General features: G+C 39.7%; 1 protein-coding gene across 2 annotated transcripts in view; it reads right to left on the bottom strand.

Annotated features, from left to right (window-relative positions):
- SLC4A10 (solute carrier family 4 member 10) overlaps positions 1–23505 on the bottom strand; it is a 66814-nt gene that overhangs the window by 36525 nt on the left and 6784 nt on the right. The window contains exons 3-10 of one of the 2 annotated variants that reach the window (XM_083348520.1): positions 21602–21700; positions 13560–13717; positions 12195–12282; positions 11739–11885; positions 10811–10911; positions 9479–9653; positions 9189–9322; positions 7776–8021 (exon numbers count right to left, since the gene is read on the bottom strand). In XM_083348520.1, coding sequence (XP_083204646.1) covers positions 7776–8021; positions 9189–9322; positions 9479–9653; positions 10811–10911; positions 11739–11885; positions 12195–12282; positions 13560–13717; positions 21602–21700 — 1148 coding nt within the window. The remainder of the gene's footprint in view (positions 1–7775; positions 8022–9188; positions 9323–9478; positions 9654–10810; positions 10912–11738; positions 11886–12194; positions 12283–13559; positions 13718–21601; positions 21701–23505) is intronic. The other variant, XM_083348521.1, reaches the window with a different exon arrangement.

The following is a 23505-nucleotide window of genomic DNA, read 5'->3' as shown; positions in this document are numbered from 1 at the left end:
CAAACAGATAAGTAATAGCAGCATCCTTTAACTAAAAGAACCAAGCATAGTTATTCATCAGAATGACATGAACTTGGCACCTTAAATAACTTTCACAGTGGGATATTATGCTCCCAATTCTTAAATGTATGCCACGGACAGATTGTCATATGCATACCGCCATGCCAAAGCTCTTTGAAATTATTCAGTATAATCTGTTAATAATCAAGGGACGTCTGGTAAAGAATTAGTTTTTCTTTTTTGTTAGAAAACATCAATTCATCCCTTTTGAAGTACAGAATAGAACTGCCAAAGTAAAGATGAAATTAGTGGATCAATTTTTGAATATTATCTAGAGAAAACTGAAGTCATGGCATATGGGGATGACCTTCGGAGATAGGAAGAAGAGCTACACACCAGACAATTGGCACATAAAGATGCCTTAACTAACACATAGAAGGGGGGATGGCATGGAAAATATTTCAGAAGGGCCACACCCTAGTAAAAGGAAAGAGGAGAAATGCATTCAGTCTTGCAAGATTCTGTTAATGTAGCCTTACAATGAAAAATAGAGCTTGTACTCTTGGTTGTGCTTCTTTTATGGACTACCTCGCAGGGATAACACATAATTAAAAAAACTGGCAGCATTTAAAAATGATTTCAAAAAGTTATCCTTTTTTTTAAAAAAAAAAGAGATAAAGAGTCACATTTTATTTTGAAAGTTTGCCTTCATTTTTCTCCACCCTGTCAGCGCTTACAGAACACACAGCAAAAAAGGGGCGGGGCTTCTCAGCAAAGGCAGATATCCAACATTTCAATGCGAATACAAGCAGCCATTGCTGTTCTCGAGGATTCCATTCCAGTATAAAACTATGGGAGCAAATCATTCAATGACAAAACTTCAGTTGCCAGAAGGAAGCCCACAACCCTGTCAACTTTACTGCTGTGCCCATTGGACCCTAAAAAGAAAATGTGTGTGTGGTTACCAAAATGCCACCTGGCCCTGTGGTAGGCGCTTATAACACTGCAGTCTAAAAACCCTTTTAATAATAAAAGGGAAATGTAGCATATACGTTTTATAGATTTATTTGTAGATTGTTGTTGTTGTTGTTAGCTGCGAAATCGTGTCCGACCCATCGCGACCCTATGGACAACGTTCCTCCAGGCCTTCCTGTCCTCTACCATCTTCTGGAGTCCATTTAAGCTCACGCCCACTGCTTCAGTGACTCCATCCAGCCACCTCATTCTCTGTTGTCCCCTTCTTCTATTGCCCTCAATCTTTCCCAGCAATAGGCTCTTCTCCAGTGAGTCCTTCCTTCTCATTAGGTGGCCAAAGTATTTGAGTTTTAGCTTCAGGATCTGGCCTTCTAAAGAGCAGTCAGGGTTGATCTTCTCTAGGACTGACCGGTTTGATCGCCTTGCAGTCCAAAGGACTTGCAGGAGTCTTCTCCAGCACCATAGCTCAAAGGCCTCAATTCTTTGGCGCTCGGCCTTTCTTATGGTCCAACTTTCACTGCCATACATTGCAGCTGGGAAGACCATAGCCTTGACTATACACACTTTTGTTGACAGGGTGATATCTCTGCTTTTTAGTGTGCTGTCTAGATTTGTCATGGCTTTCCTCCCAAGGAGCAAGCGTCTTTTAATTTCTTGGCTACAGTCCCCATCTGCAGTGATCTGGGAGCCCAGGAAAATAAAATCTGTCACTACCTCCATTTCTTCCCCATCTATTTGCCAGGAATTGAGAGGGCCGGATGCCATGATCTTGGTTTTCTTTATGTTAAGTTTCAACCCAGGTTTTGCACTCTCCTTCTTCACCCGCAACAAGAGGCTCTTTAGTTCTTCTTCACTTTCTGCCATTAGAGTGGTATCATCTGCATATCTTAGGTTGTTGATATTTCTTCTGGCAATCTTAATTCCAACTTTTGATTCATCTAGCCCTGCCTTTCTCATGATGTGCTCTGCATATAAGTTAAATAGGCAGGGCGACAGTATACAGCCTTGCCGGACTCCTTTCCCAATTTTGAACCAATCCGTGGTTCCGTGTCCAGTTCTCACTGTTGTTTCTTGGCCCACATATGGGTTTCTCAAGAGACAAATAAGATGGTCTGGTACGCCCATCTCTTTAAGAACTTGCCACAGTTTGTTATGATCCACACAATCAAAGGCTTTAGCATAGTCAATGAAGCAGAAGTAGATGTTTTTCTGGAACTCTCTAGCTTTCTCCATGATCCAGCGTATGTTGGCAATTTAATCTCTAGTTCCTCTGTCTCTTCGAAATCCTGCCTGTACTTCTGGTAGTTCTCTATCCACATACTGCCAAAGTCTAGCTTGTAGGATTTTAAGCATAACTTTACTATCATGTGAAATGAGTGCAATGGTGCAATAGTTTGAACATTCTTTGGCACTGCCTTTCTTTGGAATTGGAATGTAAACTGATCTTTTCCAATCCTGTGGCCACTGTTGAGTTTTCCAAATTTGCTGGCAAATTGAGTGTAGCACTTTTACTGCATCGTCTTTTAAGATTTTGAATAGCTCAGCTGGAATACTGTCACCTCCACTAGCTTTGTTGTTGCCCAGCTTTTCTAAGGCCCACTTCACTTCACATTCTAGGATGTCTGGCTCAATGTCAGTGACCACCTCATTGTGATTATCAGGGATGTTAAGCTCATTCTTGTATAGTTCTTCTGTGTAATTTTGCCACCTCTTCTTAATCTCTTCTGCCTCTGTTAGGTCCCTGCCATTTTGGTCTTTTATCATGCCCATTTTTGCATTAAACGTTCCCTTCATCTCACCAATTTTCTTGAAAAGATCTCTGGTCCTCCCTATTCTATTGTTTTCTTCTATTTCTTTGCACTGTTCATTTAAGAAGGCATTCTTATCTCTTCTAGCTATTCTCTGGAATTCTGCATTCAATTGGGCGTATCTTTCTTTTTCTCCCTTGCCTTTCACTTCCCTCCTTTCCTCAGCTATTTGCAAAGCTTCCTCAGACAGCCATTTTGCTTTCTTGCATTTCTTTTTCTTTGGGATGGTTTTGGTTGCTACCTCTTGTACAATGTTGCGAACCTCTGTCCATAGTTCTTCAGGCACTCTGTCTATCAGATCTAATTCCTTAAATCTATTTGTCACCTCTACTGTATATTCAACAGGGATATGATTTAATTCATACCTGAGTGGCCTAGTGCTTTTCCTTACTTTCTTCAGTTTAAGCCTAAACTTTGCAATGAGAAGCTCATGGTCTGAGCCACAGTCAGCTCCTGGTCTTGTTTTTACTGACTGTATAGAGCTTCTCCATCTTTGGCTGCAGAGCATATAGTCAATCTGATTTCTGTGTTGACCATCTGGTGATGTCCATGTGTAGAGCCATCTCTTGGGTTGTTGGAAAAGAGTTTTTGCTATGACCATCGTATTCTCTTGACAAAATTCTATCAGCCTGTGCCCTGCTTCATTTTGTACTCCAAGGCCAAACTTGCCTGTTATTCCAGTTATCTTTTGGCTTCCTACTTTAGCATTTCAATCCCCCATGATGATAAGGACATCATTTTTTGGTGTTAGTTCTATAAGGTGCTGTAGGGCTTCATAGAACTGGTCAATTTCATCCTCTTCAGCACTGGTGGTTGGGGTATAGACTTGGACTACTGTAATATTGAATGGTTTGCCTTGGATTCGAACTGAGATCATTCTGTCATTTTGAGGGTTGTATCCCAGTATTGCTTTTCCTACTCTTTTATTGACTATGAAGGCTACTCCATTTCTTCTGAGGGATTCTTGCCCGCAGTAGTATACCTGATGGTCATCTGAATTAAATTCACCCATTCCTGTCCATTTTAGTTTACTGATACCTAAGATGTCGATGTTCAGTCTTGTCATCTCTTGTTTGACCACGTCCAGCTTGCCTTGATTCATGGATCTTACATTCCAGGTTCCTATGGAGAAAAAATCTTTACAGCATCGGACTTTCCTTTCACCACCAGACACATCCACAGCTGAGCGTCCTTTCGGCTTTGGCCCAGTTGCTTCATTCTTTCTGGTGCTACTAGTACTAGCCCTCTGCTCTTCCCCAGTAGCATATTGGACACCTTCCGACCTGAGGGGCTCATCTGCCAGTGTCATATCGTTTTGCCTTTTGGTACTGTCTATAGGGTTTTCATGGCAAAGATACTGGAGTGGGTTGCCATTTCCTTCTCCAGTGGATCACGTTTTGTCAGAACTCTCTGCTATGACCTTTCGGTCTTGGGGGGCCCTGCACAGCATAGCTCATAGCTTCATTGAATTACACAAGCCCCTTCACCACGACAAGGCAGTAATCCATGAAGGGGTATTTGTAGATACGTATCTATAAAAGGTAAAGGTAAAGGTTCCCCCGCACATGCGTGCTAGTCGTTTCCGACTCTAGGGGCCGGTGCTCATCTCCGTTTCAAAGCCGAAGAGCCAGTGCTTCTCCAGGGACGTCTCCGTGGTCATGTGGCCGGCATGACTAGACACCAAAGGCGCATGGAACGCTGTTACCTTCCCACCGTAGTGGTCCCTATTTTTCTACTTGCATTTTTACGTGCTTTCGAACTGCTAGGTTGGCAGAAGCTGGGACGAGTAACAGGCGCTCACTCTGTTACGCGGCATTCAGGATTCGACCCGCCAAACTGTTGACCTTCTGATCGACAAGCTCAGCGTCCTAACCCACTAAGCCACCGCCTCCCTTCCAAGTATCTATAGTGTAATCCATTATGAGGTAAATGCAAAGATATCATTCAACATTCAAGGAAGGCCTATTTTTATACCCGGTAATAAAGTATCACACAGAAATACACACAGACACAAATACACACAGACACACACAAGGCATTCTTGTACTAAGGACAGATTTTACACAACTATTCACACAAGCCAAAGGACTATTACAGAGGGGTATAAACTCCATATATACCCTTTAATTCATTTTCCCACAAGAACCTCTATATAAATATACTTATTTTCTATACATGTCCACTGAGAAATGAAAAATTATTGATATTCATTGGACTGACTTTTAATAAGTACTCAGAAAATTGCAACCATATGATTAGATATTCAGCTTTGGAAAATATATGATGCCTTTTTATTCATCAGCTACCCATCAGTAAAGTGATATTTTGGCCAATTACAAAGTCCATATATAATATGTTTGGGGAGGTTGGGGGTTATTTGGAATGTGAGAGAGCTTTTAAATATGTGTGGAGCTAAAGAAGTGGAACAAGACAAAATGAGCAGGTGTGTATATTTACTAATGATATTGGCTAGCAAAACAAAAAACAAAAAACCACCAGACAATTTCATTTGTTATCCCTGACAAGTAAGAGACTGATAAAGATTTAAAACTGAAGAGATCTTTCAGAATTTATTACTGTGCCAACTCATAAGCATGAGTCATACATCATTTACAATTGCCCTGAAAATACCTATGTTGATTTCCTTAGAAATACTTGACCATATAATTAACTATTCTAGAAAGAATTTCAGGATAAGGACCTACAGTATACGAAAAACAAAGGATTGAACAGCTTTCAGAACACTGAGGCAAACTTCACTACAAAATTGTGGATAAGCATATTAGCAAATTAACCACTGGATCCCATCCATCATCTTGATGCTCCCTCACTAATCCCATTCTCATTGTCCACTTCGCCATCTTCTCTTTCACCAAAGTGGAATAGCCTCTACTAGATGCTTTGAATTTCAGCTCCTATCAAGTTTATCCAGCACAGTCAATGTGAAGGAACTATGGGAGTTGTAGTTCAGTAACTTTCTGCCTCTGTTATGGCTCAGCTCCTTTCATCCCTTCATTCCTTCATCCCAATTCAATGGGATTCTGACAGTAGGAACATTTTCATTCTCTACCAGTTGCATCTGAATGCAAGTTATTTTAAATGGTAGCACGCGCAACCTTTCCCGCCACAGATAATTACAATCACACCTTGATATGCCACCAACATTTATAAGATACAATACAATAAGATACAATAGTGGGTTGCAGTTGTGAAATTCTAGCATAAAAGTAAAACAGCCAGCCTTTCCTTGGCACCAAACCCAAGCAGTGTTATAGTTGAGGAAACAGTATTCCAAAGCTGTAGAGAGGAAGATGACATTGACAGAAATAGATGAGCTCTGTTACCAAGATGATAAGGGGAAAATCATATATTAAGCCCACAAAATAGCTTTCACAAATGGTTCAAAAGAAACCTCATTAATTCACAAGTGTATAAGACAGGGAAGGAGATAGAGCATAGCGTAATTAGACTTGAAAGGTCATATTATTACATCCAATAATAGTAGCTTTGGCCTTCCTAAGGAGTTCATTTCTTAGCCTGGTCTACCTAGTCAGGCTGATAGAAACCATGACAAAGAAGGTCCACTAGTGCATTCTCTTCACAATGCCCCTTTTCCTAGCTAGGGTGCTGAGGGCACTCTATCCTAAATATCTTTATGTATTGGAGAAGGCCCTCTTTCAAGTACCAAGGGCCTCTGAAATGTTATTACTAAAATCTTAAAAATCCAACCACTAGCAAACACATAGGCAGCCTGGACAGCTCCTATAAAGGTATCTACAAGTTATTCAGGCAATACTTCACAGCATTCTACACTAACTGCAGGGTCCAGATTATTTTCAGAGAAAACCCATGCAAAGGACACAACACAGTTTAACTACAAACTAGATTTTTAGCATTAAGTCTAAGATATACAGTAGACTAAGTTAGCATAAACTTAGTTCTACCAAATGAGCTGGCTAGATGTTCATTTAATTCAAAGATAACTGAGTAAAATTAATTTAGGGTTAGATGAACATTTTAATTGATTCAGAATGGTTTTGCTGAAGGGCTTATGTTGCAGAGTATCTGAGTTGCCGAAAGTTTGTGGCTATCAAGAGGCAGCATAGTAGCTCTTAACTGAAAAGGAGAATTTTGGCCTGCACACAGACATTTCTTTTTAAAAAATAAAATAAAACCAGCCCTATCCTATCTATTAGTTACTACTTTAAAGCTTACATTTGTGGGAACGGCCAGAATTTGGTTTCTCAAGAATTTGGTTTCTCACCCTTCAGCCTTTCCAGACCCCCCTAATGGGCGTCCCTGTTGGTTTCAGTGAGAGCACACTCTCCTGGCTCACAGGGGGGCTGGCATGTGGGAGGTTTGGGAAACGCTGTGATAAAGCCTTCACATACATCTTATGGTACCTTGTTTTTGTGTGATCTCATAGGCACCTGAGTAATCCAATTATTTCTATGTATCCTACGTTGTATGAGATTGATGTAGTTTTTGTAATGTTGGAGGTGAATAAAAGTTCAGCGGGCAGTGCTTACGGGAGTTCTTTTTCGGAGACGAGGCTGCCTGGCTGGTTCAGGACAACTCTATCGACCCGGGTCTGATTTCCTTTTCCCTTCATACATTCCATGAAATAAATTTTCTTTTGGAAAACATCAGTTTACCCTTCTTTGAATTTGTAATGATTTCTTTATTTATACAGTATGAACTGGAGAAACAGTATAGAAACAGTATATAGTGCAACTTCAAAATTAATAGGTATGATAATAACAAAAGGGGAGATAATGAGTCCATATCACTGGAAGCCTTCTGCTGTGCCTCGTTTATTTAAAATTTAATTAAAATATTGACAAACAACAGATACCAATGTGATCTTGGTGATCTTGACAAGTTCATAGCAAATTTCTCTTCCTACTGGGCATCTCCTTCTAAGTCTCATAGTAGAAACTCTCCCTTTGGCAATTAACATCAGCAATGATTAATGAAGAAAATCTTACTTACGAGTATTGTGTAAGGAGTTCCAAGTTATTATGCATGTTGATTGGATATGTTTCTCTGAGATGATAGAGCTTTTCTAAGGCCTCATAAATGAAAATGATGCAGATAAGAGATGCAAAGGCTTCTTCCGTAAACCGAGTTATGTAGCACACCAAAGAACTTGCATCAGTCGCAACGAGAATGAGACAGAGAGTTGCAGTCCATAAACCAATGCTCGCTCTCAAAGAAAGGTAAGACAGTTCGTATTCCCTATGAATAGATTTTTTTAAATATTACTGCGGTGGTCAAATGAGAAGACATAGATTTAGGAATTCCATGTGGTCTCTAGACAATCAATTATTCTTCAAAATAGCTTTTTTTGGAAAGCATAGCAAAGGCTATAACTACTTGTTGTCATTTGCCAATGCTAAGCCATAAAACCTATTTCAGTAATAAGACTGATTTTACTGGCTAATAGTTGTGGTATTGCCTTGAAGGCAAATTCCTAGATTTGCTTGCAAATCTCAAAAATAAAAAGGCTTCCATTCTGCTCTTGAAGAGTCCATGATTTTATTACTGGATTTTATTTATTATTGTTCATAATAGGAGGGGCAATAAGTACATGAGTCAACAAATATATAAATACAATGCTATTTTATGTTATGATTCAAGGACTTGTGCTTCACACATTCCCCTCACTCAGGAGAAGCACTTGGAATCCATTTTAAAGAAAAATGATATCCAAATATATAAAATAAAACAAATGCTTAATTAAGCACAATCCCAAATGATCAAGAATTTGGGCATAAACTATCAAGATAGGCAAATAACTCTAGGACCACTCTAAATTGGCCAGGGAATGTAACATTTTAAGGATGCTGCCATGTTGTTATTTTCTTTGTCTATCTGATCTGCAGTACTTTGGCCTTAAATTAACCTCTCTTAATGCTATTTTGTAAATAGCAATAGCACTTATATACTGCTTCACAGTGCTTTACAGCCCTCTCTTAAGCAGTTTACAGAATCTGCATATTGTCCCCAACAATCTGTGTCTTCCTTTTACTGACCTCGGAAGGATGGAAAGCTGAGTCAACCTTGAGCCTGTCAGAATCGAACTGCAGACAGCTGGCAGTCAATAGAAGTAGCCTGCAATACTGCATTCTCACTACTGCACCACCACGATTCATAGAAGCTCAAAGACACTCAGGAATTTTTTAGATGGTACTTAAAAATAGTTCCCATCGTCCCTGATTACTCGAGCTATGGGCAAGGCACATGGCTCTACTCCAGTGCTAATATCAATCCAACAGTAGTCTTTTAGAAATGATATTAAACATATCAAAAGATTTAGCACATCTTTTTGAGTTTTTCCAAGAGGCTTGTTCAAGGGAAGGCAGAAATGATGAAACTCAAAAAGGAGGAACACGGAACACTTACTTGCAAAACTTGTATAATATCTTTTCAAACACCAAAACTGGTCCTGTGCTACCTAATATGGTCAGAGGCTGCCCACCAAACAATGAGTAGGCTATTCCAGTCATCGATGCACCAAACAAAGATTCTATTGCACTCTGTGTATTTAGGGGGGAAAAAAGCAGAATTGAAAAGTTAGAGCTGTGACTTGGGAACTGATCCTTAGAAAATGCAAACCAGAACATTTTATTTATTGGGATAGGGATAGGGACAAATAGATATGGCAAGACTGCAAATCCAATTGCAACACATACTATACGACCGTCTGTTGCTTCTCCCAGCAAGCCGCCAAATGTGATAACAGGAGACATACAAGCACAATAGAGAAATAGAAAAGATGCTAGACACTGCAAGCTGAATGCATCGGTGAAGTCACTCAAAAAGAATGGCACTTTCCTCTTGATATCTAAAACCAAGCCCCCAAAGAGCCTAAAGAGAATGAAAAAAAGAAAGAATATCACTAAAATGTGATAATGGGGTTTTTTTGTTGTTGTTTTAAGCAGAAACATATACTTACACGAATTCAATGTAATGTGCTATTTGCATTCACTTTTAAAATGAGGTATGAAATAGACAAGAGCTCCCCAGCTCACCATCTCCCTGTTTTTAGCCTGAAGCCTTAACCAGTAGTACATCAAACTGGTTCTCTAACATCAGTATTAGGTATTGAAATATCTTTGATGGTAACGGGTTACTTGCCTCCGAGATATTAGAGAAAGCAGAACTATGGCCACTTCATTTTGGCAGCAATCCTGACAAGAGGACTGCCTGTTCATTTACAAATACAGCCATCCATGGCATGGAGAGGTCTTCAAAGTTGCAACTAGGCCCCACAAGAGAATACAGCGAACTGATCCTTCAAGTGGGAAGTTTAGTGCCTTTGCTTGAGAGAAAGCCAAAGCGGTAACCTAACCAGGTTTTCAGTATTAATTGAGATGAACAATTTTGTAGGAATTCCAAATCATTGGAACTTCAGTTATAGCAATATTATATAATGCATCCCAATTGAGTAATTATTAGGTAAAGGTAAAGGTTCCCCCGCACATTCGTGCTAGTCGTTTCCGACTCTAGGGGCCGGTGCTCATCTCTGTTTCAAAGCCGAAGAGCCAGCGCTTCTCCGAGGACGTCTCCGTGGTCATGTGGCCGGCATGACTAGACGCCAAAGGCGCACGGAACGCTGTTACCTTCCCACCGCAGTGGTCCCTATTTTTCTACTTGCATTTTTACGTGCTTTCGAACTGCTAGGTTGGCAGAAGCTGGGACGAGTAACAGGCGCTCACTCTGTTACGCGGCGCTCGGGATTCAACCCGCCAAACTGCCGACCTTCTGATTGACAAGCTCAGCGAGACGAATCTCATCCATTTTACTAGAAAAAGTACATTTACGTAAGTATTGGTTTTAAATAAATGGGACAGCCTATTCATTTTAACCATCATTTATATGTGGGTATCAGAACACCTATTGACCTTTAGGTGGGTGCTAGATCATATTTTTTAAAAAGAGTCTTACATGTCTTTGTACGTGTGTGTATGAATGGATATCTATATGTGTATGTATACAAATAAAACTACTATCTTACTACTAACTTTCCAGTACGTTGTAATTCTGGCCCCGAATGTCCTCCAAGTGGCTCTGGATCTCCATGAGCAGCAGTTCCATTTGGTACACCTGGAATTTTACGTTTCTCCTAAATGAAAAAAATGGATGTGTCTGTTTTGAATTTGTTTTCCATTCCAAATTGTGGGCTGTCAAGGTAAGTTAGAAATGTCATGTCTAGCTTCCTTTGATAGGCAGCTTTCACAAATGAAAGTCATCAAAGTAACTTATTTAATAGGACTTCTAGCAGTTGGAGGTGCCAAGCAAAATCTGAGAGAAGCGTCTTGAAAAGTGCTACAACTCGAGCCTCCTTAATAATAACAACAACCTTCTGCCAGTCTTCAGCACCAGAGATTAAAAATGAAAAACAAAAACAAAAAAGGACTATATTCAGCCATCTTTCTCCTGTGGGTTTGTGGGATGCTGTATCCACCACACCTGTTACATTGCTGAGACTGTTCAAGTGCCATGAAGTCCAAGTCAAGACAGAGAAGGTCCATATTCCTGCTGATTTACTATTAAGACTCAAGGACATGTTACTGCCGTATGTGTGCTACTGTTGTACCTCTTTCTGGAATCTCTTGCTATGTCTGTCTGCCTGGTAAAATTTATTTACAATAAAAAAAAATACAATGACAAAGTCATGCTCAGACTTTTACTGAATCATACAAGCTGAAGAATAGAGCAGAATAGAGTAGAGTAGAACAGAACAGAACAGAATCTTTATTGATTTATACATGACATATACGTTGTATATGTACTGAAAAGTCATGGGGAAAAAACTCTTTGAGATGCCAATGATCTACAGTATAAGCAAGGTAAATGATGCAGAGCACAGATGGTATCTTATGTAATTGTATCACAACTGGAAGAGATGAGGAATATAAATGTAAAAGATAAATAAAACTAAATAAATACCTGAGAAGGAACATTTTTGGGAGGTTCTATGCGAATTGTTGGGTCCCATTCTCCTGGAGGGAGAACTGTCACTTGATCAAGAAACTCATCAATTCCAGCGACTAAGTCATTGCGGTCCTTAGCTTTATATGCAACATCATGAAATACCTATGAAGGAAAGAAGGAACTCCATGAGATTTTATTTCTAAGGAGAAAAAATAATCCAAACACAGTTGTTTCTCAAAAAATCATAAAATTTATTTTCCTGCTCATTTTCACTTTTGTTCCCTGTGATTCAAAATACTGATTTCTTTTTAATCTTTCTATTTAAATGGCTCTAAAGGTTGAAATAAGAAACTGCTAGTTATTAAACTAAAGCATTTTAGATGGACATGGTGATATAAATTTTCATACAAAGCACTTTAAAACAAGTAACCTTTCAATGGGTTTAATCAACGCCTGTGAATAGATAAGTACCTCATCTGTCATTAATGTGCCAATTGATCTGCCAATCTCATGATACTGTTGACCTTTTCCTGAGGGTCCCAGAAGAATAAATAAAAATCTATGAAAAATAGAACACAAAAATATTCAGCTAATGTTAACTTTACATAATTCTAGTATCTGAACAAACACAAGTTAGAAGAAACTATGTCTGTGTTTTAACTGCTCTTGAATTTGTATTATACAAGTTGGAAAATAATTTCTTTTGAACAATGATATACCATCAAAAACATTTTTAAAAAAACCCCAAGAACATATTATTTTTTTAGAAAATTATAAACACTTTCCCTGCTGATGAGGTAATTGGTAGTTTGGGGCTCATGTGTTTCTTAAAACTAAACAGAGAAGTATACACATTAAAATAGTTTCCTAATGTATTATTAAGCTGTAACTGTACCCAGGGCTTTTTTCTCATAGAACGCCCAGAACGGAGTTCCGGCACCTTTTTTGGATGGAACCTTGTAGGGTAGGCAAGGCAAGTTGTATGACATGTGTGAGTTCCGGCACCTGTTTCTTTTACAAAAAAAGCACTGACTGTACCAATACATAATGTTACACAAAACAAAGTGAGAATCATTTCTGTTTGAGAAGGTCTTTTGCAATGTTTTAGAATAGTTAATGCTTATTATGTTCTATTTAGGCTCATGAACATCCTCCCAGCTTTGTACAACCATTGATTCCCTCTTAATCATGAATACAAAACCCATTTTCCTATCAAATTTAAATGGAATTTTTCATTCAGACTCTTATAGAATTTTCACATATGGATTTAAACTTTTAAAATCGTAAAAAGGAAAAAGAGAGAGAGGATAGTCTATGAAATGTAGACTTTCTTTTGACTTTATTGCAGGGCATTAAACTACTGCGATCCTAGGTAAAGTTTGAGACTGCTTAACCTTCAAAGCAGAATTATGCATACATCAAACTGTACTCAGTGATGTTGGTTTTCAATGACTTCTTATCTCATAGGTGGATGGAACACATTTTGGCTACAGTTGTTTGCTATACAAATCAGGAGTTTTGCTAAACTAGTTAGAGAACTTGTGAGCCTTGCGTTGATGATATTGTCCAATTTGGGTGGTGAGGTGGTCTTCACATTTTTTTTTAATCCCATTTATATCCCGCCCTTCTCCGAAGACTCAGGGCGGCTTACAATCTAAGAAGCACAAATCAATGTGCTTAGCAATTGTGCTCTGGAGCAATATATAATCCTTAACATTATTCAGAGAAGTCTTCCCTTATTCCCTGATTGGCCCTTATTCTTTTTATCTGTGAGCTGCAGAATATAAACCAAGCTGGAATAATTACATTTCTTTCTTAGCAATGGTTATAAATTACCTTGATGGGATCGGAACTTCTGTCAATCCTGAAAGCAACATAGCAGGAGACAATCTAACAAAAGCGACTACGGCACGGTCCAAGAATTCAAGCTCACCAACCAAAATGTTTGAAGCTTCAGCTCCAGGCGGGATTTTTTTCATGAAATGCAGGTCAACCTGATCATTAAAAAAAACACCATACAAGAAAAAGAAGAATGGGGGGAGGAGAAATGAGAGACCCTAAGAGATGTGAAGATTTCCAGCATTTCATTTCACTGACACATTGATACATCATAGATCATTAACCACAGGACAAGTTAGCATAAACATGTATTAGTGCAGGTACAAACTCTGATAAATTAATTGAAGTTACCAATCAATAAAAACTTTAATTGTGGTTTTATAAGACTTGACAGCTAATTTAACAATTAAAGCTCTAAAATAAATATTTGTGCTCTAAATATAATCTACAATCTGCAAATGTTATCCTAGTCATATTGATATCTTACAAAAAGGCTAATGTTTCTGGTACTGTGCAAAGTCTATTTAGGGTTGTTGATTTTACAACGCTTGCATAGGCAGCTTAAGAATGTGAATTCCAATCCAAATAATCTTCAACCAAGGTGTTAATGAGTTTGTCCAACATGATTCATTCGAATAGGACTAAGATCTGACTATTTTTTTAAAAAAATGGGAATCATAATTCAAGCTTACAGAGAAAAGGAGTACAGTAATTTTTACTTCCATTTAAAATTTTAACTAAATTGATGAATGAAAATGAGATTGTGATTTTGCTTTACAAAATTAATGGTTTTATTTTTGTTGTAGAAGAATATTAAATTTTATATGGAAGATTCTTCAATGTGGCACTTCTGCCATGGCCCAGAATGACCCAGGTGGCTCACACTGGAACTCCATGATTCATTTCCATGGGAATCAAGAAAGATACACTCAGTGTCCTCACCTACTGCTCACATGGCCACAATTATTGTTCCATGACTACCATGACCGTGTCTATGCCGCCACAGCAGTTCCACTGTAAAATGCAACATGACTGGCAGCTGCTGCAATACATAAAGCATCCAATGAAGTTTTCCTTTTACAGAATAAGGCATTAGAGTAATCTAGACCAGGGGTCGCCAACTCCCAGTCCGTGGACCAGTACCAGGCCACGGCATGCCAGCAACTGGGCCGCAGAAATAAGCAAAGCCCCATCCGCGAGATGCAGGCAGCATACAAAATCATGCACCCTCCAGTCCACAGAAAACCTCTCTTCACGGAACTGGTCCCTGGTGACCAAAAGGTTGGGGACCTCTGATCTAGACAACGTCCGTGGATTTCCACTCCACAGAATGTTTAGCAATGACATGTGTCTGGGGAATTCTGGGAATTCAAGCCCACACTTCTGGGAATTGTCAAGGTTGGGAAGCACATTGGGAAACACCCAATGGCCCAACACAGAGCTTGCTCAAGTTCCACTGTCACAAAAGCAACAATATTGTTGAAAGTTCAACACATCATACATGTGTTGTTAAACTTTAATGCTTTAAATTGTGTTTGCCGCTACTGCAACAAAGCGTTCCTCATCACTTTTCCTACAATGCCTCATTCTGAGGAAAAATCTTTTCCTCAGTAGGATGCATAAACATTCAGGAAAAAAATTCACAGGAGGTCTCTGCTACTTTATAGAGACACTGTTACACTGTTAGCATTAAGCATAACAGATCTCTCATTAGATTATACCGGCCACAGGTACTTGCAGAGTTAATAAGCAATCAGTTGAAAGACTTTTAATCTTTCTCTCTTTCTCTCTCCAGAAACAATTATTTTGTATTAACTTTCTGAGAAAAAGAGGATTTGTAAACAAAAAGAAAGAAAGAGCAACATTATGGTAGAAGAGTTACCTACTAATTGCACTGAACTTCCTGTTGCCCAAAAATCCAATGTGAGAACACTTAGGAGCATTATGTAATGCAAGAACAGTAACCAGAAAAGCGATTCCATAACTATGTGGGCGGGGGTTGAAAGGGATTGTATTAGCTTTTTGAGAAAATAAGGAGGAATTCTATATACACAAAGAGAGTGCAATATTACAGTAAAACAATTTGTTATTAGCTGCATTCAAGTTCCTGCTGTGCCAAAGATTAATACTAAATAATACCACTGAGAAAAATAAAAAGGAAGGTTCAGCTAATGGAGGGAATGTCAATACAAGTATTGTGCCTAGGCCAGGGGTAGGCAACCTCGGCTCTTTTATGACTCATGGACTTCAACTCCCAGAATTCCTCAGCCAGCGTATGCTGGCTGAGGAATTCTGGGAGTTGAAGTCCATGAGTCATAAAAGAGCTGAGGTTGCCTACCCCTGGCCTAGGCAAATACAAAAATACGGAATCAACAGTATTATAGCAAAAGTTCTCTTTCTTCCTGGTCCTTCCTTTTTTATTTTACTTTATTTTTTAATTCCATTTATATCCCGCCCTTCTCCGAAGACTCAGGGCAGCTTACAAGCTTAGCAGTAGCCTTCATTCTATGTATATGCCTGCTTATTGGGGTTTTCACACACACCCCAAGTGGCATTATTACAAAGTCAGCTTAATTGCCCCCAACAATCTGGGTCCTCATTTTTACCTACCTCGGAAGGATGGAAGGCTGAGTCAACCTTGAGCCTGGTGGGATACGGCCTGGGTACTAGCTTGATACAGTGCTTTTATGATAGTCCACAATCATGAAAATAACGTTCTACAACCACAAGATCTTTTTTTTAAATCCTAGTTTAACATGCTCAAATTAGAAATTCTCTCGAATTATTAGAAATTATTATAACATATATGCAATTATACTATAATTATATTATTATTATTATTATTATTATTATTATTATTATTATTATTATTATTATTATTATTATTATTATTATTATTATTATTATTATTATTATTGTAGAACACAAGCCCCAAATGACTGCAGGTCTTTGAGGGTATCACAGGTAGCCTTGATAAACTAAATAAAGCATTAAATGGGCTGGATCTCAGATGTCAAAAAATGGCCAAATCTTGTAAGATTTTAGTGCTTTTGCTTCAAATCTCACAAGATTTTACCATCTTTCCCCCATATCACACCAGATTTCAGGTTAAAACACCATCTGTGATCATGCAGAAGTCTTTCCAACAAGCTTTTAGAGTGATCTTTGGAACTGACAATGCAAAGATCCACATGAAGAAATGGTTCCGATTTGCTACTCTGTTCATCAAATTATTGAAAAGAATTTTTTTTCCTCTTTGATCTGTGTCATTTACTTTATGTTAACAGTTAACTGTCTGGTGTTCACAAACATATTTTATTTGTGTTCTCCCCATAATACCTTTCTAAATGTTATGAAGAGTAATTCACAAAACAACATGTTCAAATTGATATCACAGCTTCATATTCTGAGAATTTCAAATTACTGCGTTTTCTTCCCATTTGCTTTCCCATTACCAATCTAGAAACAAAAACAGTGACCAAATCCAACATAAACTGTTAAAGTGACCATTTTAATGTCTATCTCACAGCCATCTGTCAGTAGCAGTGTGCAGTGTGTCTTCAATAGTGTTTACAAAGTTGTTTTCTTGCAAATGGCTCTGGCACGTGGACAGAATTTAAGCGCCATGGCGTTGTCTGTGTTATGAAATCATTTTCAAAACTTCCAACATCTCCAACAATTAAGCCCAGAGTTCTTTTTCACTGCTTTGCCATCTTATTTACATATTTCTTGTGGAATAATAATTTAAATCTACATATTTATCCAGTACCAAGGAATTATCACTGATTGCTTGAAATGGAACAGTTCTCTTGAGGGAGGACTACTTCACAGATGGGAGAAAGCATATGCACAAGCTTGGAAGGATCTGAGTTACTTTTGATGGCAGGATTGTAAGTGAGCCCTCATACACTGCAGCAAAGAGGCAGCCAAGACTTTTTAGTGGGGTGCTTTTATGCACAGATAAATTGCCCTACCTCTTATCCCCAGTCTCATTTCCACTGGTCATCAACACCCAAACGGCTGGGAATTAACCAAGCAAGTATGCTGATGATACCCAGCTTTTTCTTTCCACCCCAAAACCAGCCCAGTGATGCCCTCGACGTGATGTCCCGTTGCCTGGAGGCGGTCCGGGTTTGGATGGAGAGAAACAGGCTTCGACTCAATCCCACCAAGACTGAGTGGCTGTACATACCGGCATCTCGGGAGAACTAGCTTTGTCCATCTCTAACTATGGGGGGTGAGGTGTTACCCCCCGTTGATAGGGCTTGCAACTTGGGCGTCCTCCTGGATTCATGACTCAATTTTGAAGATCATATAGGAGCCGTGACCAGGGGGGCTTTTGCCCAGGTTTGCCTGGTGCGCCAGTTGCGACCCTACCTGGACCGAGATGCCCTACGCACAGTCACTCATGCGCTCGTGACCTCCCGTTTAGACTACTGCAACGCTCTCTACATGGGGCTGCCCTTGAGGACCACTCGGAGGCTTCAACTGGTGCAGAATGCGGCCGCGCGAGTTGTGATGGGGGTTTCCCGATACTCCCATGTAATACCTTTACTCTGCGAGCTGCATTGGCTTCCAGTTGCCCTCTGGGTGAGATTCAAGGTGCTGGTGATGACCTATAAAGCCCTGAATGGCTTGGGTCCGGGATATTTGAGGGAACACCTGCTGCCAGCATCAAGTTCCCTTCGTCCAGTGCGCTCACACAGGGAGGGTCTTCTCAGGGTGCCGCCGGTGAAAGATTGCCGGCGGATAACACCCAGGGGGAGGGCCTTCTCTGTGGGTGCGCCTGCCCTCTGGAACCAGCTGCCCGTGGAGCTCAGGACTGCCCCTGACCTGCATTCATTCCGCCGGGACCTGAAGACCTGGCTGTTTGAGCTCTCCGGCCCAGGCTGAGAATTTGTAACTGGGGCTTTTATTTTCAGGGATAATTTAATCTTTTTAATTATTTTTTAACTTTTGTATTTGTATTGGTGTGATTTTAAAATACCCTGTAAATCACCCTGAGTCCTTCGGAAAAGGGCGGTATATAAATCTAATAAATTAAATTAAATTAAATTAAATTAAATTAAATTACCCCCGTTGATAGGGCTCGCAACTTGGGCGCCCTCCTGGATTCACGGCTCAGTTTGGAAGATCATATAGGAGCTGTGACCAGGTTCTCCTGGTGCGCCAGTTGCGGCCCTATCTGGACCGAGATGCCCTGCGCACAGTCACTCATGCACTCGTGACCTCCCGGTTAGACTACTGCAATGCTCTCTACATGGGGCTGCCCTTGAGGACCACTCGGAGGCTTCAGCTGGTGCAGAATGCAGCCATGCAAGTTGTGATGGGAGTCTCCTGATACTCCCATGTAACGCCTCTTCTCTGCGAGCTGCATTGGCTTCCAGTTGCCCTCCAGGTGAGATTCAAGGTGATGGTGATGACCTATAAAGCCCTAAATGGCATGGGCCCGGATTATCTTAGGGAGCACCTGCTGCCAGCATCAACTTCCCATCGTCCTGTGCGCTCCCATAGGGAGGGCCTCCTTAGGGTGCCACCGGTCAGGGAGTGCCGGCGGGTGATCCCCAGAGGGAGGGCATTCTCTGTGTGTGCGCCTGCCCTATGGAATGACTTACCTGTGGAACTCCGGACCGACCCCGACCTTCGTTCGTTTCATCGGGACCTGAAAACTTGGCTCTTTGATCTATCTGGCCTGGACTGAGGGGTTTTAAGTTTTAAACTTTGTTTTAATTTGTTGGGCTAGTAATTAATTTATTTTAATTCTATTTCTATTTTAACTTTTATATTGTTTTTTAAACTTTGCCCTGTAAACCGCCCTGAGTCCTTCGGGAATAGGGCGGTATATAAAACTAATTAAATAAATAAATAAGTATTCAGCACAACTCCAACTGGGTTAGTCAAAGAGATTGTCCAATGAAACAGTAGAGGTCACCTAATGCACTCTACAATGCCCCCTGGCAAATTTTGATATTAAAAAAAAATCAATTAATTTGCAACACGTTGTTCACATCTAGAAATAATTGGCCAACAAATGAAATCGATCTTGACAATCCATGAATTGGAGTTATGATCATGTCATGTAGTCCTGCAGACTTGAGAGAGACCTTGAGTCTATTAAGTCTCGGGCTGTAGATGGCTTTTCAAGCACAAATGTGAGTGAAGCATGAAAAAGCACATGGAATGCAAATTAATGCCTCTTATCTCCCACTAGTTAAGCTTTGGCCATTGCAAAAATTGCTCTGCCAATTGAAAGAGCTATATGACATGAGAAACTATTTTACAGAGATCTGCATGATTTTTTTCTGAATTCCAGAGGACTCTACTTGCAATCCATTCGTTAATAAGTTTACTTGCTTATTGTTGGAAGCAATCTGTTTGTCTTTCAATACTTCTTGGCCTCCAAAGATGTTGAGACAACTCTAAGCATTGCTTCTTATTCCTAATCTTTTTTTCATAACAAGCAGATTACATCAGTTAGCCTGAGAAAGAGAAACACTGATCCTGGTCACTTATGGGTAAGGTTAAGTCCTAACAACATGTATTTTGTTTTGTTTAGCATTCTTTGTATATTAGGCCACTGTGGTTTTTCCAACAAAATCCCATGCGGAGGCCTTGGTGCTCTCTGAGTTTACTCTTCCCTGAACAACCAAACTTAGAGAGTACCAAGGATTCCATAGTTTACTCTGAGTTGCATATATATTCCCTTCTATTAAAAATATCTTATCTCAGCTAGGGATTGACAACCTTTTGGGGTCTTGAGCACCACTGTGTAATCTTATACTGTACAAGTCTCCATTCACTAAAAAAAAGTATCAACCCAAATCTTATTATATCACTAAACCTTATTAGATGTACCACAATACTTTGACCTTCCCATGCAATATCACAGAAAATTATCACTGAGGTTGCTGAAATCTCATACACACCTTGCATGAACTCAGTCTATGGCTAGCTCAAAAAAGCAGGATTCAGAAAGCCTACATACTCACTAATAAGCTCAAGTAAGCTGCCATACTCCACCAGCTGAGTGGAGATCTGAATGTGGGTTTTTTTAATTTGATGCCCACATCTGATGCATCACCAATCAACTTAAGACAATTGCATTCAGAAAAGAAAAGAGCCATTACCGTTTGCTATTTTGCAATATGAATCTGTACAGTTTATGGTACATGTTTATGCTAAGAATGTTTACCTCAATTCCTGGTGATTTAACAGACACACACATGCAGTTTTCTTGGCTACCATATGGAAGTTGTTTACCTTCTCCTTCTTATGGGATGCCCAGCACCACAGAGTTTTCTGATAGGCTCTCATCCAAATATCACCCAGGCCTGAACCTACTTAGCTTCCAGGATCAGGCAAAGTTGAGAAAAGCAATCTATAGTTTTCAGTACTTCTGTTTTGCTGGCAGTACAGATAAACACAATGCCTCTCAGGGCATTTCCTCTTTGGGTCTGATTTTAGTGAGTTTATTTTAGCTTGTAGTCCTGTATCAACTTACCTGATAGTAAGTAAGTAAATAAGTAAGCTTCATTGAATTCAATGGAAGTTCCTATTATATTACGAATAATATTATGGTAATATTAAAGATAGTTGTGCTGAGAAAATATTTTTGCTTTTCTGGATTTATGTGTGCGTGTGTGAAATAAATTTATATCTTCAATTTCTTAAAAAAATCTTTGTACTGTACTATACTGCATATAGGAAGGTTATGAGGACAATCGACAGATGAAATGAAGGGGGGCAGGATTGCTGATGTTTAAAATGTTCAAATGTATACATGAATCTAGAGTAGCTTTCCCCAACCTGGTACGTTCCATAAAGATTGGACTACATCCTATCTTCCTCAGGAAAAAGCATGCTGCCTGCTGGGAGGAAGATGCATGGTCCAGGGAGAGCCAGACCAAGGAAGGCTGATCTAGAACATCTGGAGCTTCTGCCAGCTGCACTGACCAAACACAGCATTGAACTGGTACTAACATTTAGCAAGAGTTGCTGCTTGCAATCACCATATAAAGATAGACAGAGTGGGTCCTCACCTCTCTCTCTCTCTCTTCCTGATGAAGGTGTCCTTTTTCATTTCTCTGTTTCATCCCAAATAGACTACTGTTATGCCCTTTTTGCTGGTCTCCTAGTCCCTGCACGCACAATTAACAGACTTCAGCTGGTTCAAAAGGCTGCTTCTCATATTCTGCCTGGCACCAGATGGAGCAAGCACATAACTAGAACTGGCTCAGCCACACTGACTGGATGTCACATTCAACAACAAGTCAAGGCACTGTTGGCATCAATTCCCTTAGAAGAGAAACTCAGTTCAAGATACCCTCTTTAATCCTCAACTGCCCGACTTGGTTCAGCTGAGGCCAACTGCCATGGCTAGTGTTTTGTTCAACCAAAGCCTAATACAACCATGATTTGGTGACCCAACACCCCTTAGGCAATTTTTAGCTACAAAGAGGTTATATAGTGTTCCCAATAAATCCATGTTTTCCCTTTCAGTTCTTTTGGACAGCCATGCTGCTCGTCACAATTTACAGTGAGCAATGAAATATCACAACGTGATCACAAAACTCAGATTTTTGTACATGATTAAAAGTGGTTTTTATATTGCCAAAGGGTAAATGTCATAGAATATGTTAGAACCAATATAAATTTGAACAGGAAGTCAGCAGAAGATTCTTTCCCAATTTTCTAATTTGACAGGAGACTATTTCCACAAATAGTCTGAAAATGAAACACAGGAATGATTGTTCGGCTGTAGCTAAATATTTGGGATAGACTTTACCGGAAACAGTCTAAGTATGTAAGTTATGGGATAAGAAATCTGGGGAAGGGCATCTTCCTGGCTGGTCTAATTGCTCCTTTAGAAAAGCCAACTTCAGGGGTTAAAAACTTCAGGGGGCAGAAGTCAGAAAGGAAAAAGCACATGGAGCTTATTGCCCTGTTATTGCTTTGCATGTTTCAATTAACACCTGGAAGACAGAGGTTGCTTAGACAAGCTAGCTCTTCCTATTTACTCTTGCAAATTGTGACATAACAAAACTTTTTGCTCTAACCTCAGTCAAATAATTATTTCTCTCTTTTGTCATAGCGGGGGCCCAGTACCTGCTGGACACTTAATCTTCATTAATATCTAACCTTCCTTTGCTGATACCTAACATAAGCAACTCTGGGATGGAAGGAGAAAGATAGATTGCAAGGCTATAAAACGTGGCCAACAAAAGCATCTCCTTTGTGAATCAAATTTCAGAGACCACCTCACCATTTGGGCTCATCCAGCTGATTGGGGCAGGTACCCCTGTGCTGTGAGTATATTCAGGGACAATTTAATGAACTGTCTTCAAAGTCTGTCACCATGCCGGCATCTCCCTTAATGTTATAGTTCTTTAGCTCTGTCCTGCAAATCCTAAATTAAGTATTGTCACACTAATTAGTGACAACACTTCTTTTCCAGCAAGTTAGATTATGGATTTCTTTCCTGCTTAGCCTATAAATACAGCTCTCCTGCATTTCAAGCAAAATCTTTTCCAGCTATCCTTAGGAATTGCTAAATTGAACCCAACTTCTCATGTATGCAATGCAGGGTCTTTATATTATTGATTGATAGCCTATTAATATCCAAGCTTGGCAACTTTAAGACTTGTGGATGTTAACTCCCAGAATTCCCCAGCCAGCATGGGTGGCTTGGGAATTCTGGGAGTTGAAGTCCACAAGTCTTGAAGTCACCAAGGTTGGACACCTCTGCTGTAGAGCTTTTATTAAGGGACTTCCAGGGTTTTGCTGCCAAACAGAAACTAACTGGCTCTTTCACAGTTGACATCACAGAGAGCAATTTTTATACCCTAATACTGTAGCGAAAGGATGAAAAGATGAGTGTGTCTATCAGAACTCTACTACAGTAATAAAACTAAGCCTTAAATATATTGTTCCCATGTTTCACTTT

The sequence above is a fragment of the Vipera ursinii genome (assembly GCF_947247035.1).
Source record: "Vipera ursinii genome assembly, chromosome: 1".
Lineage (NCBI taxonomy): Eukaryota > Metazoa > Chordata > Lepidosauria > Squamata > Viperidae > Vipera > Vipera ursinii.
Note: the sequence above shows the minus strand (reverse complement) of the source record. Positions and strands in the feature narration are given on the sequence as shown.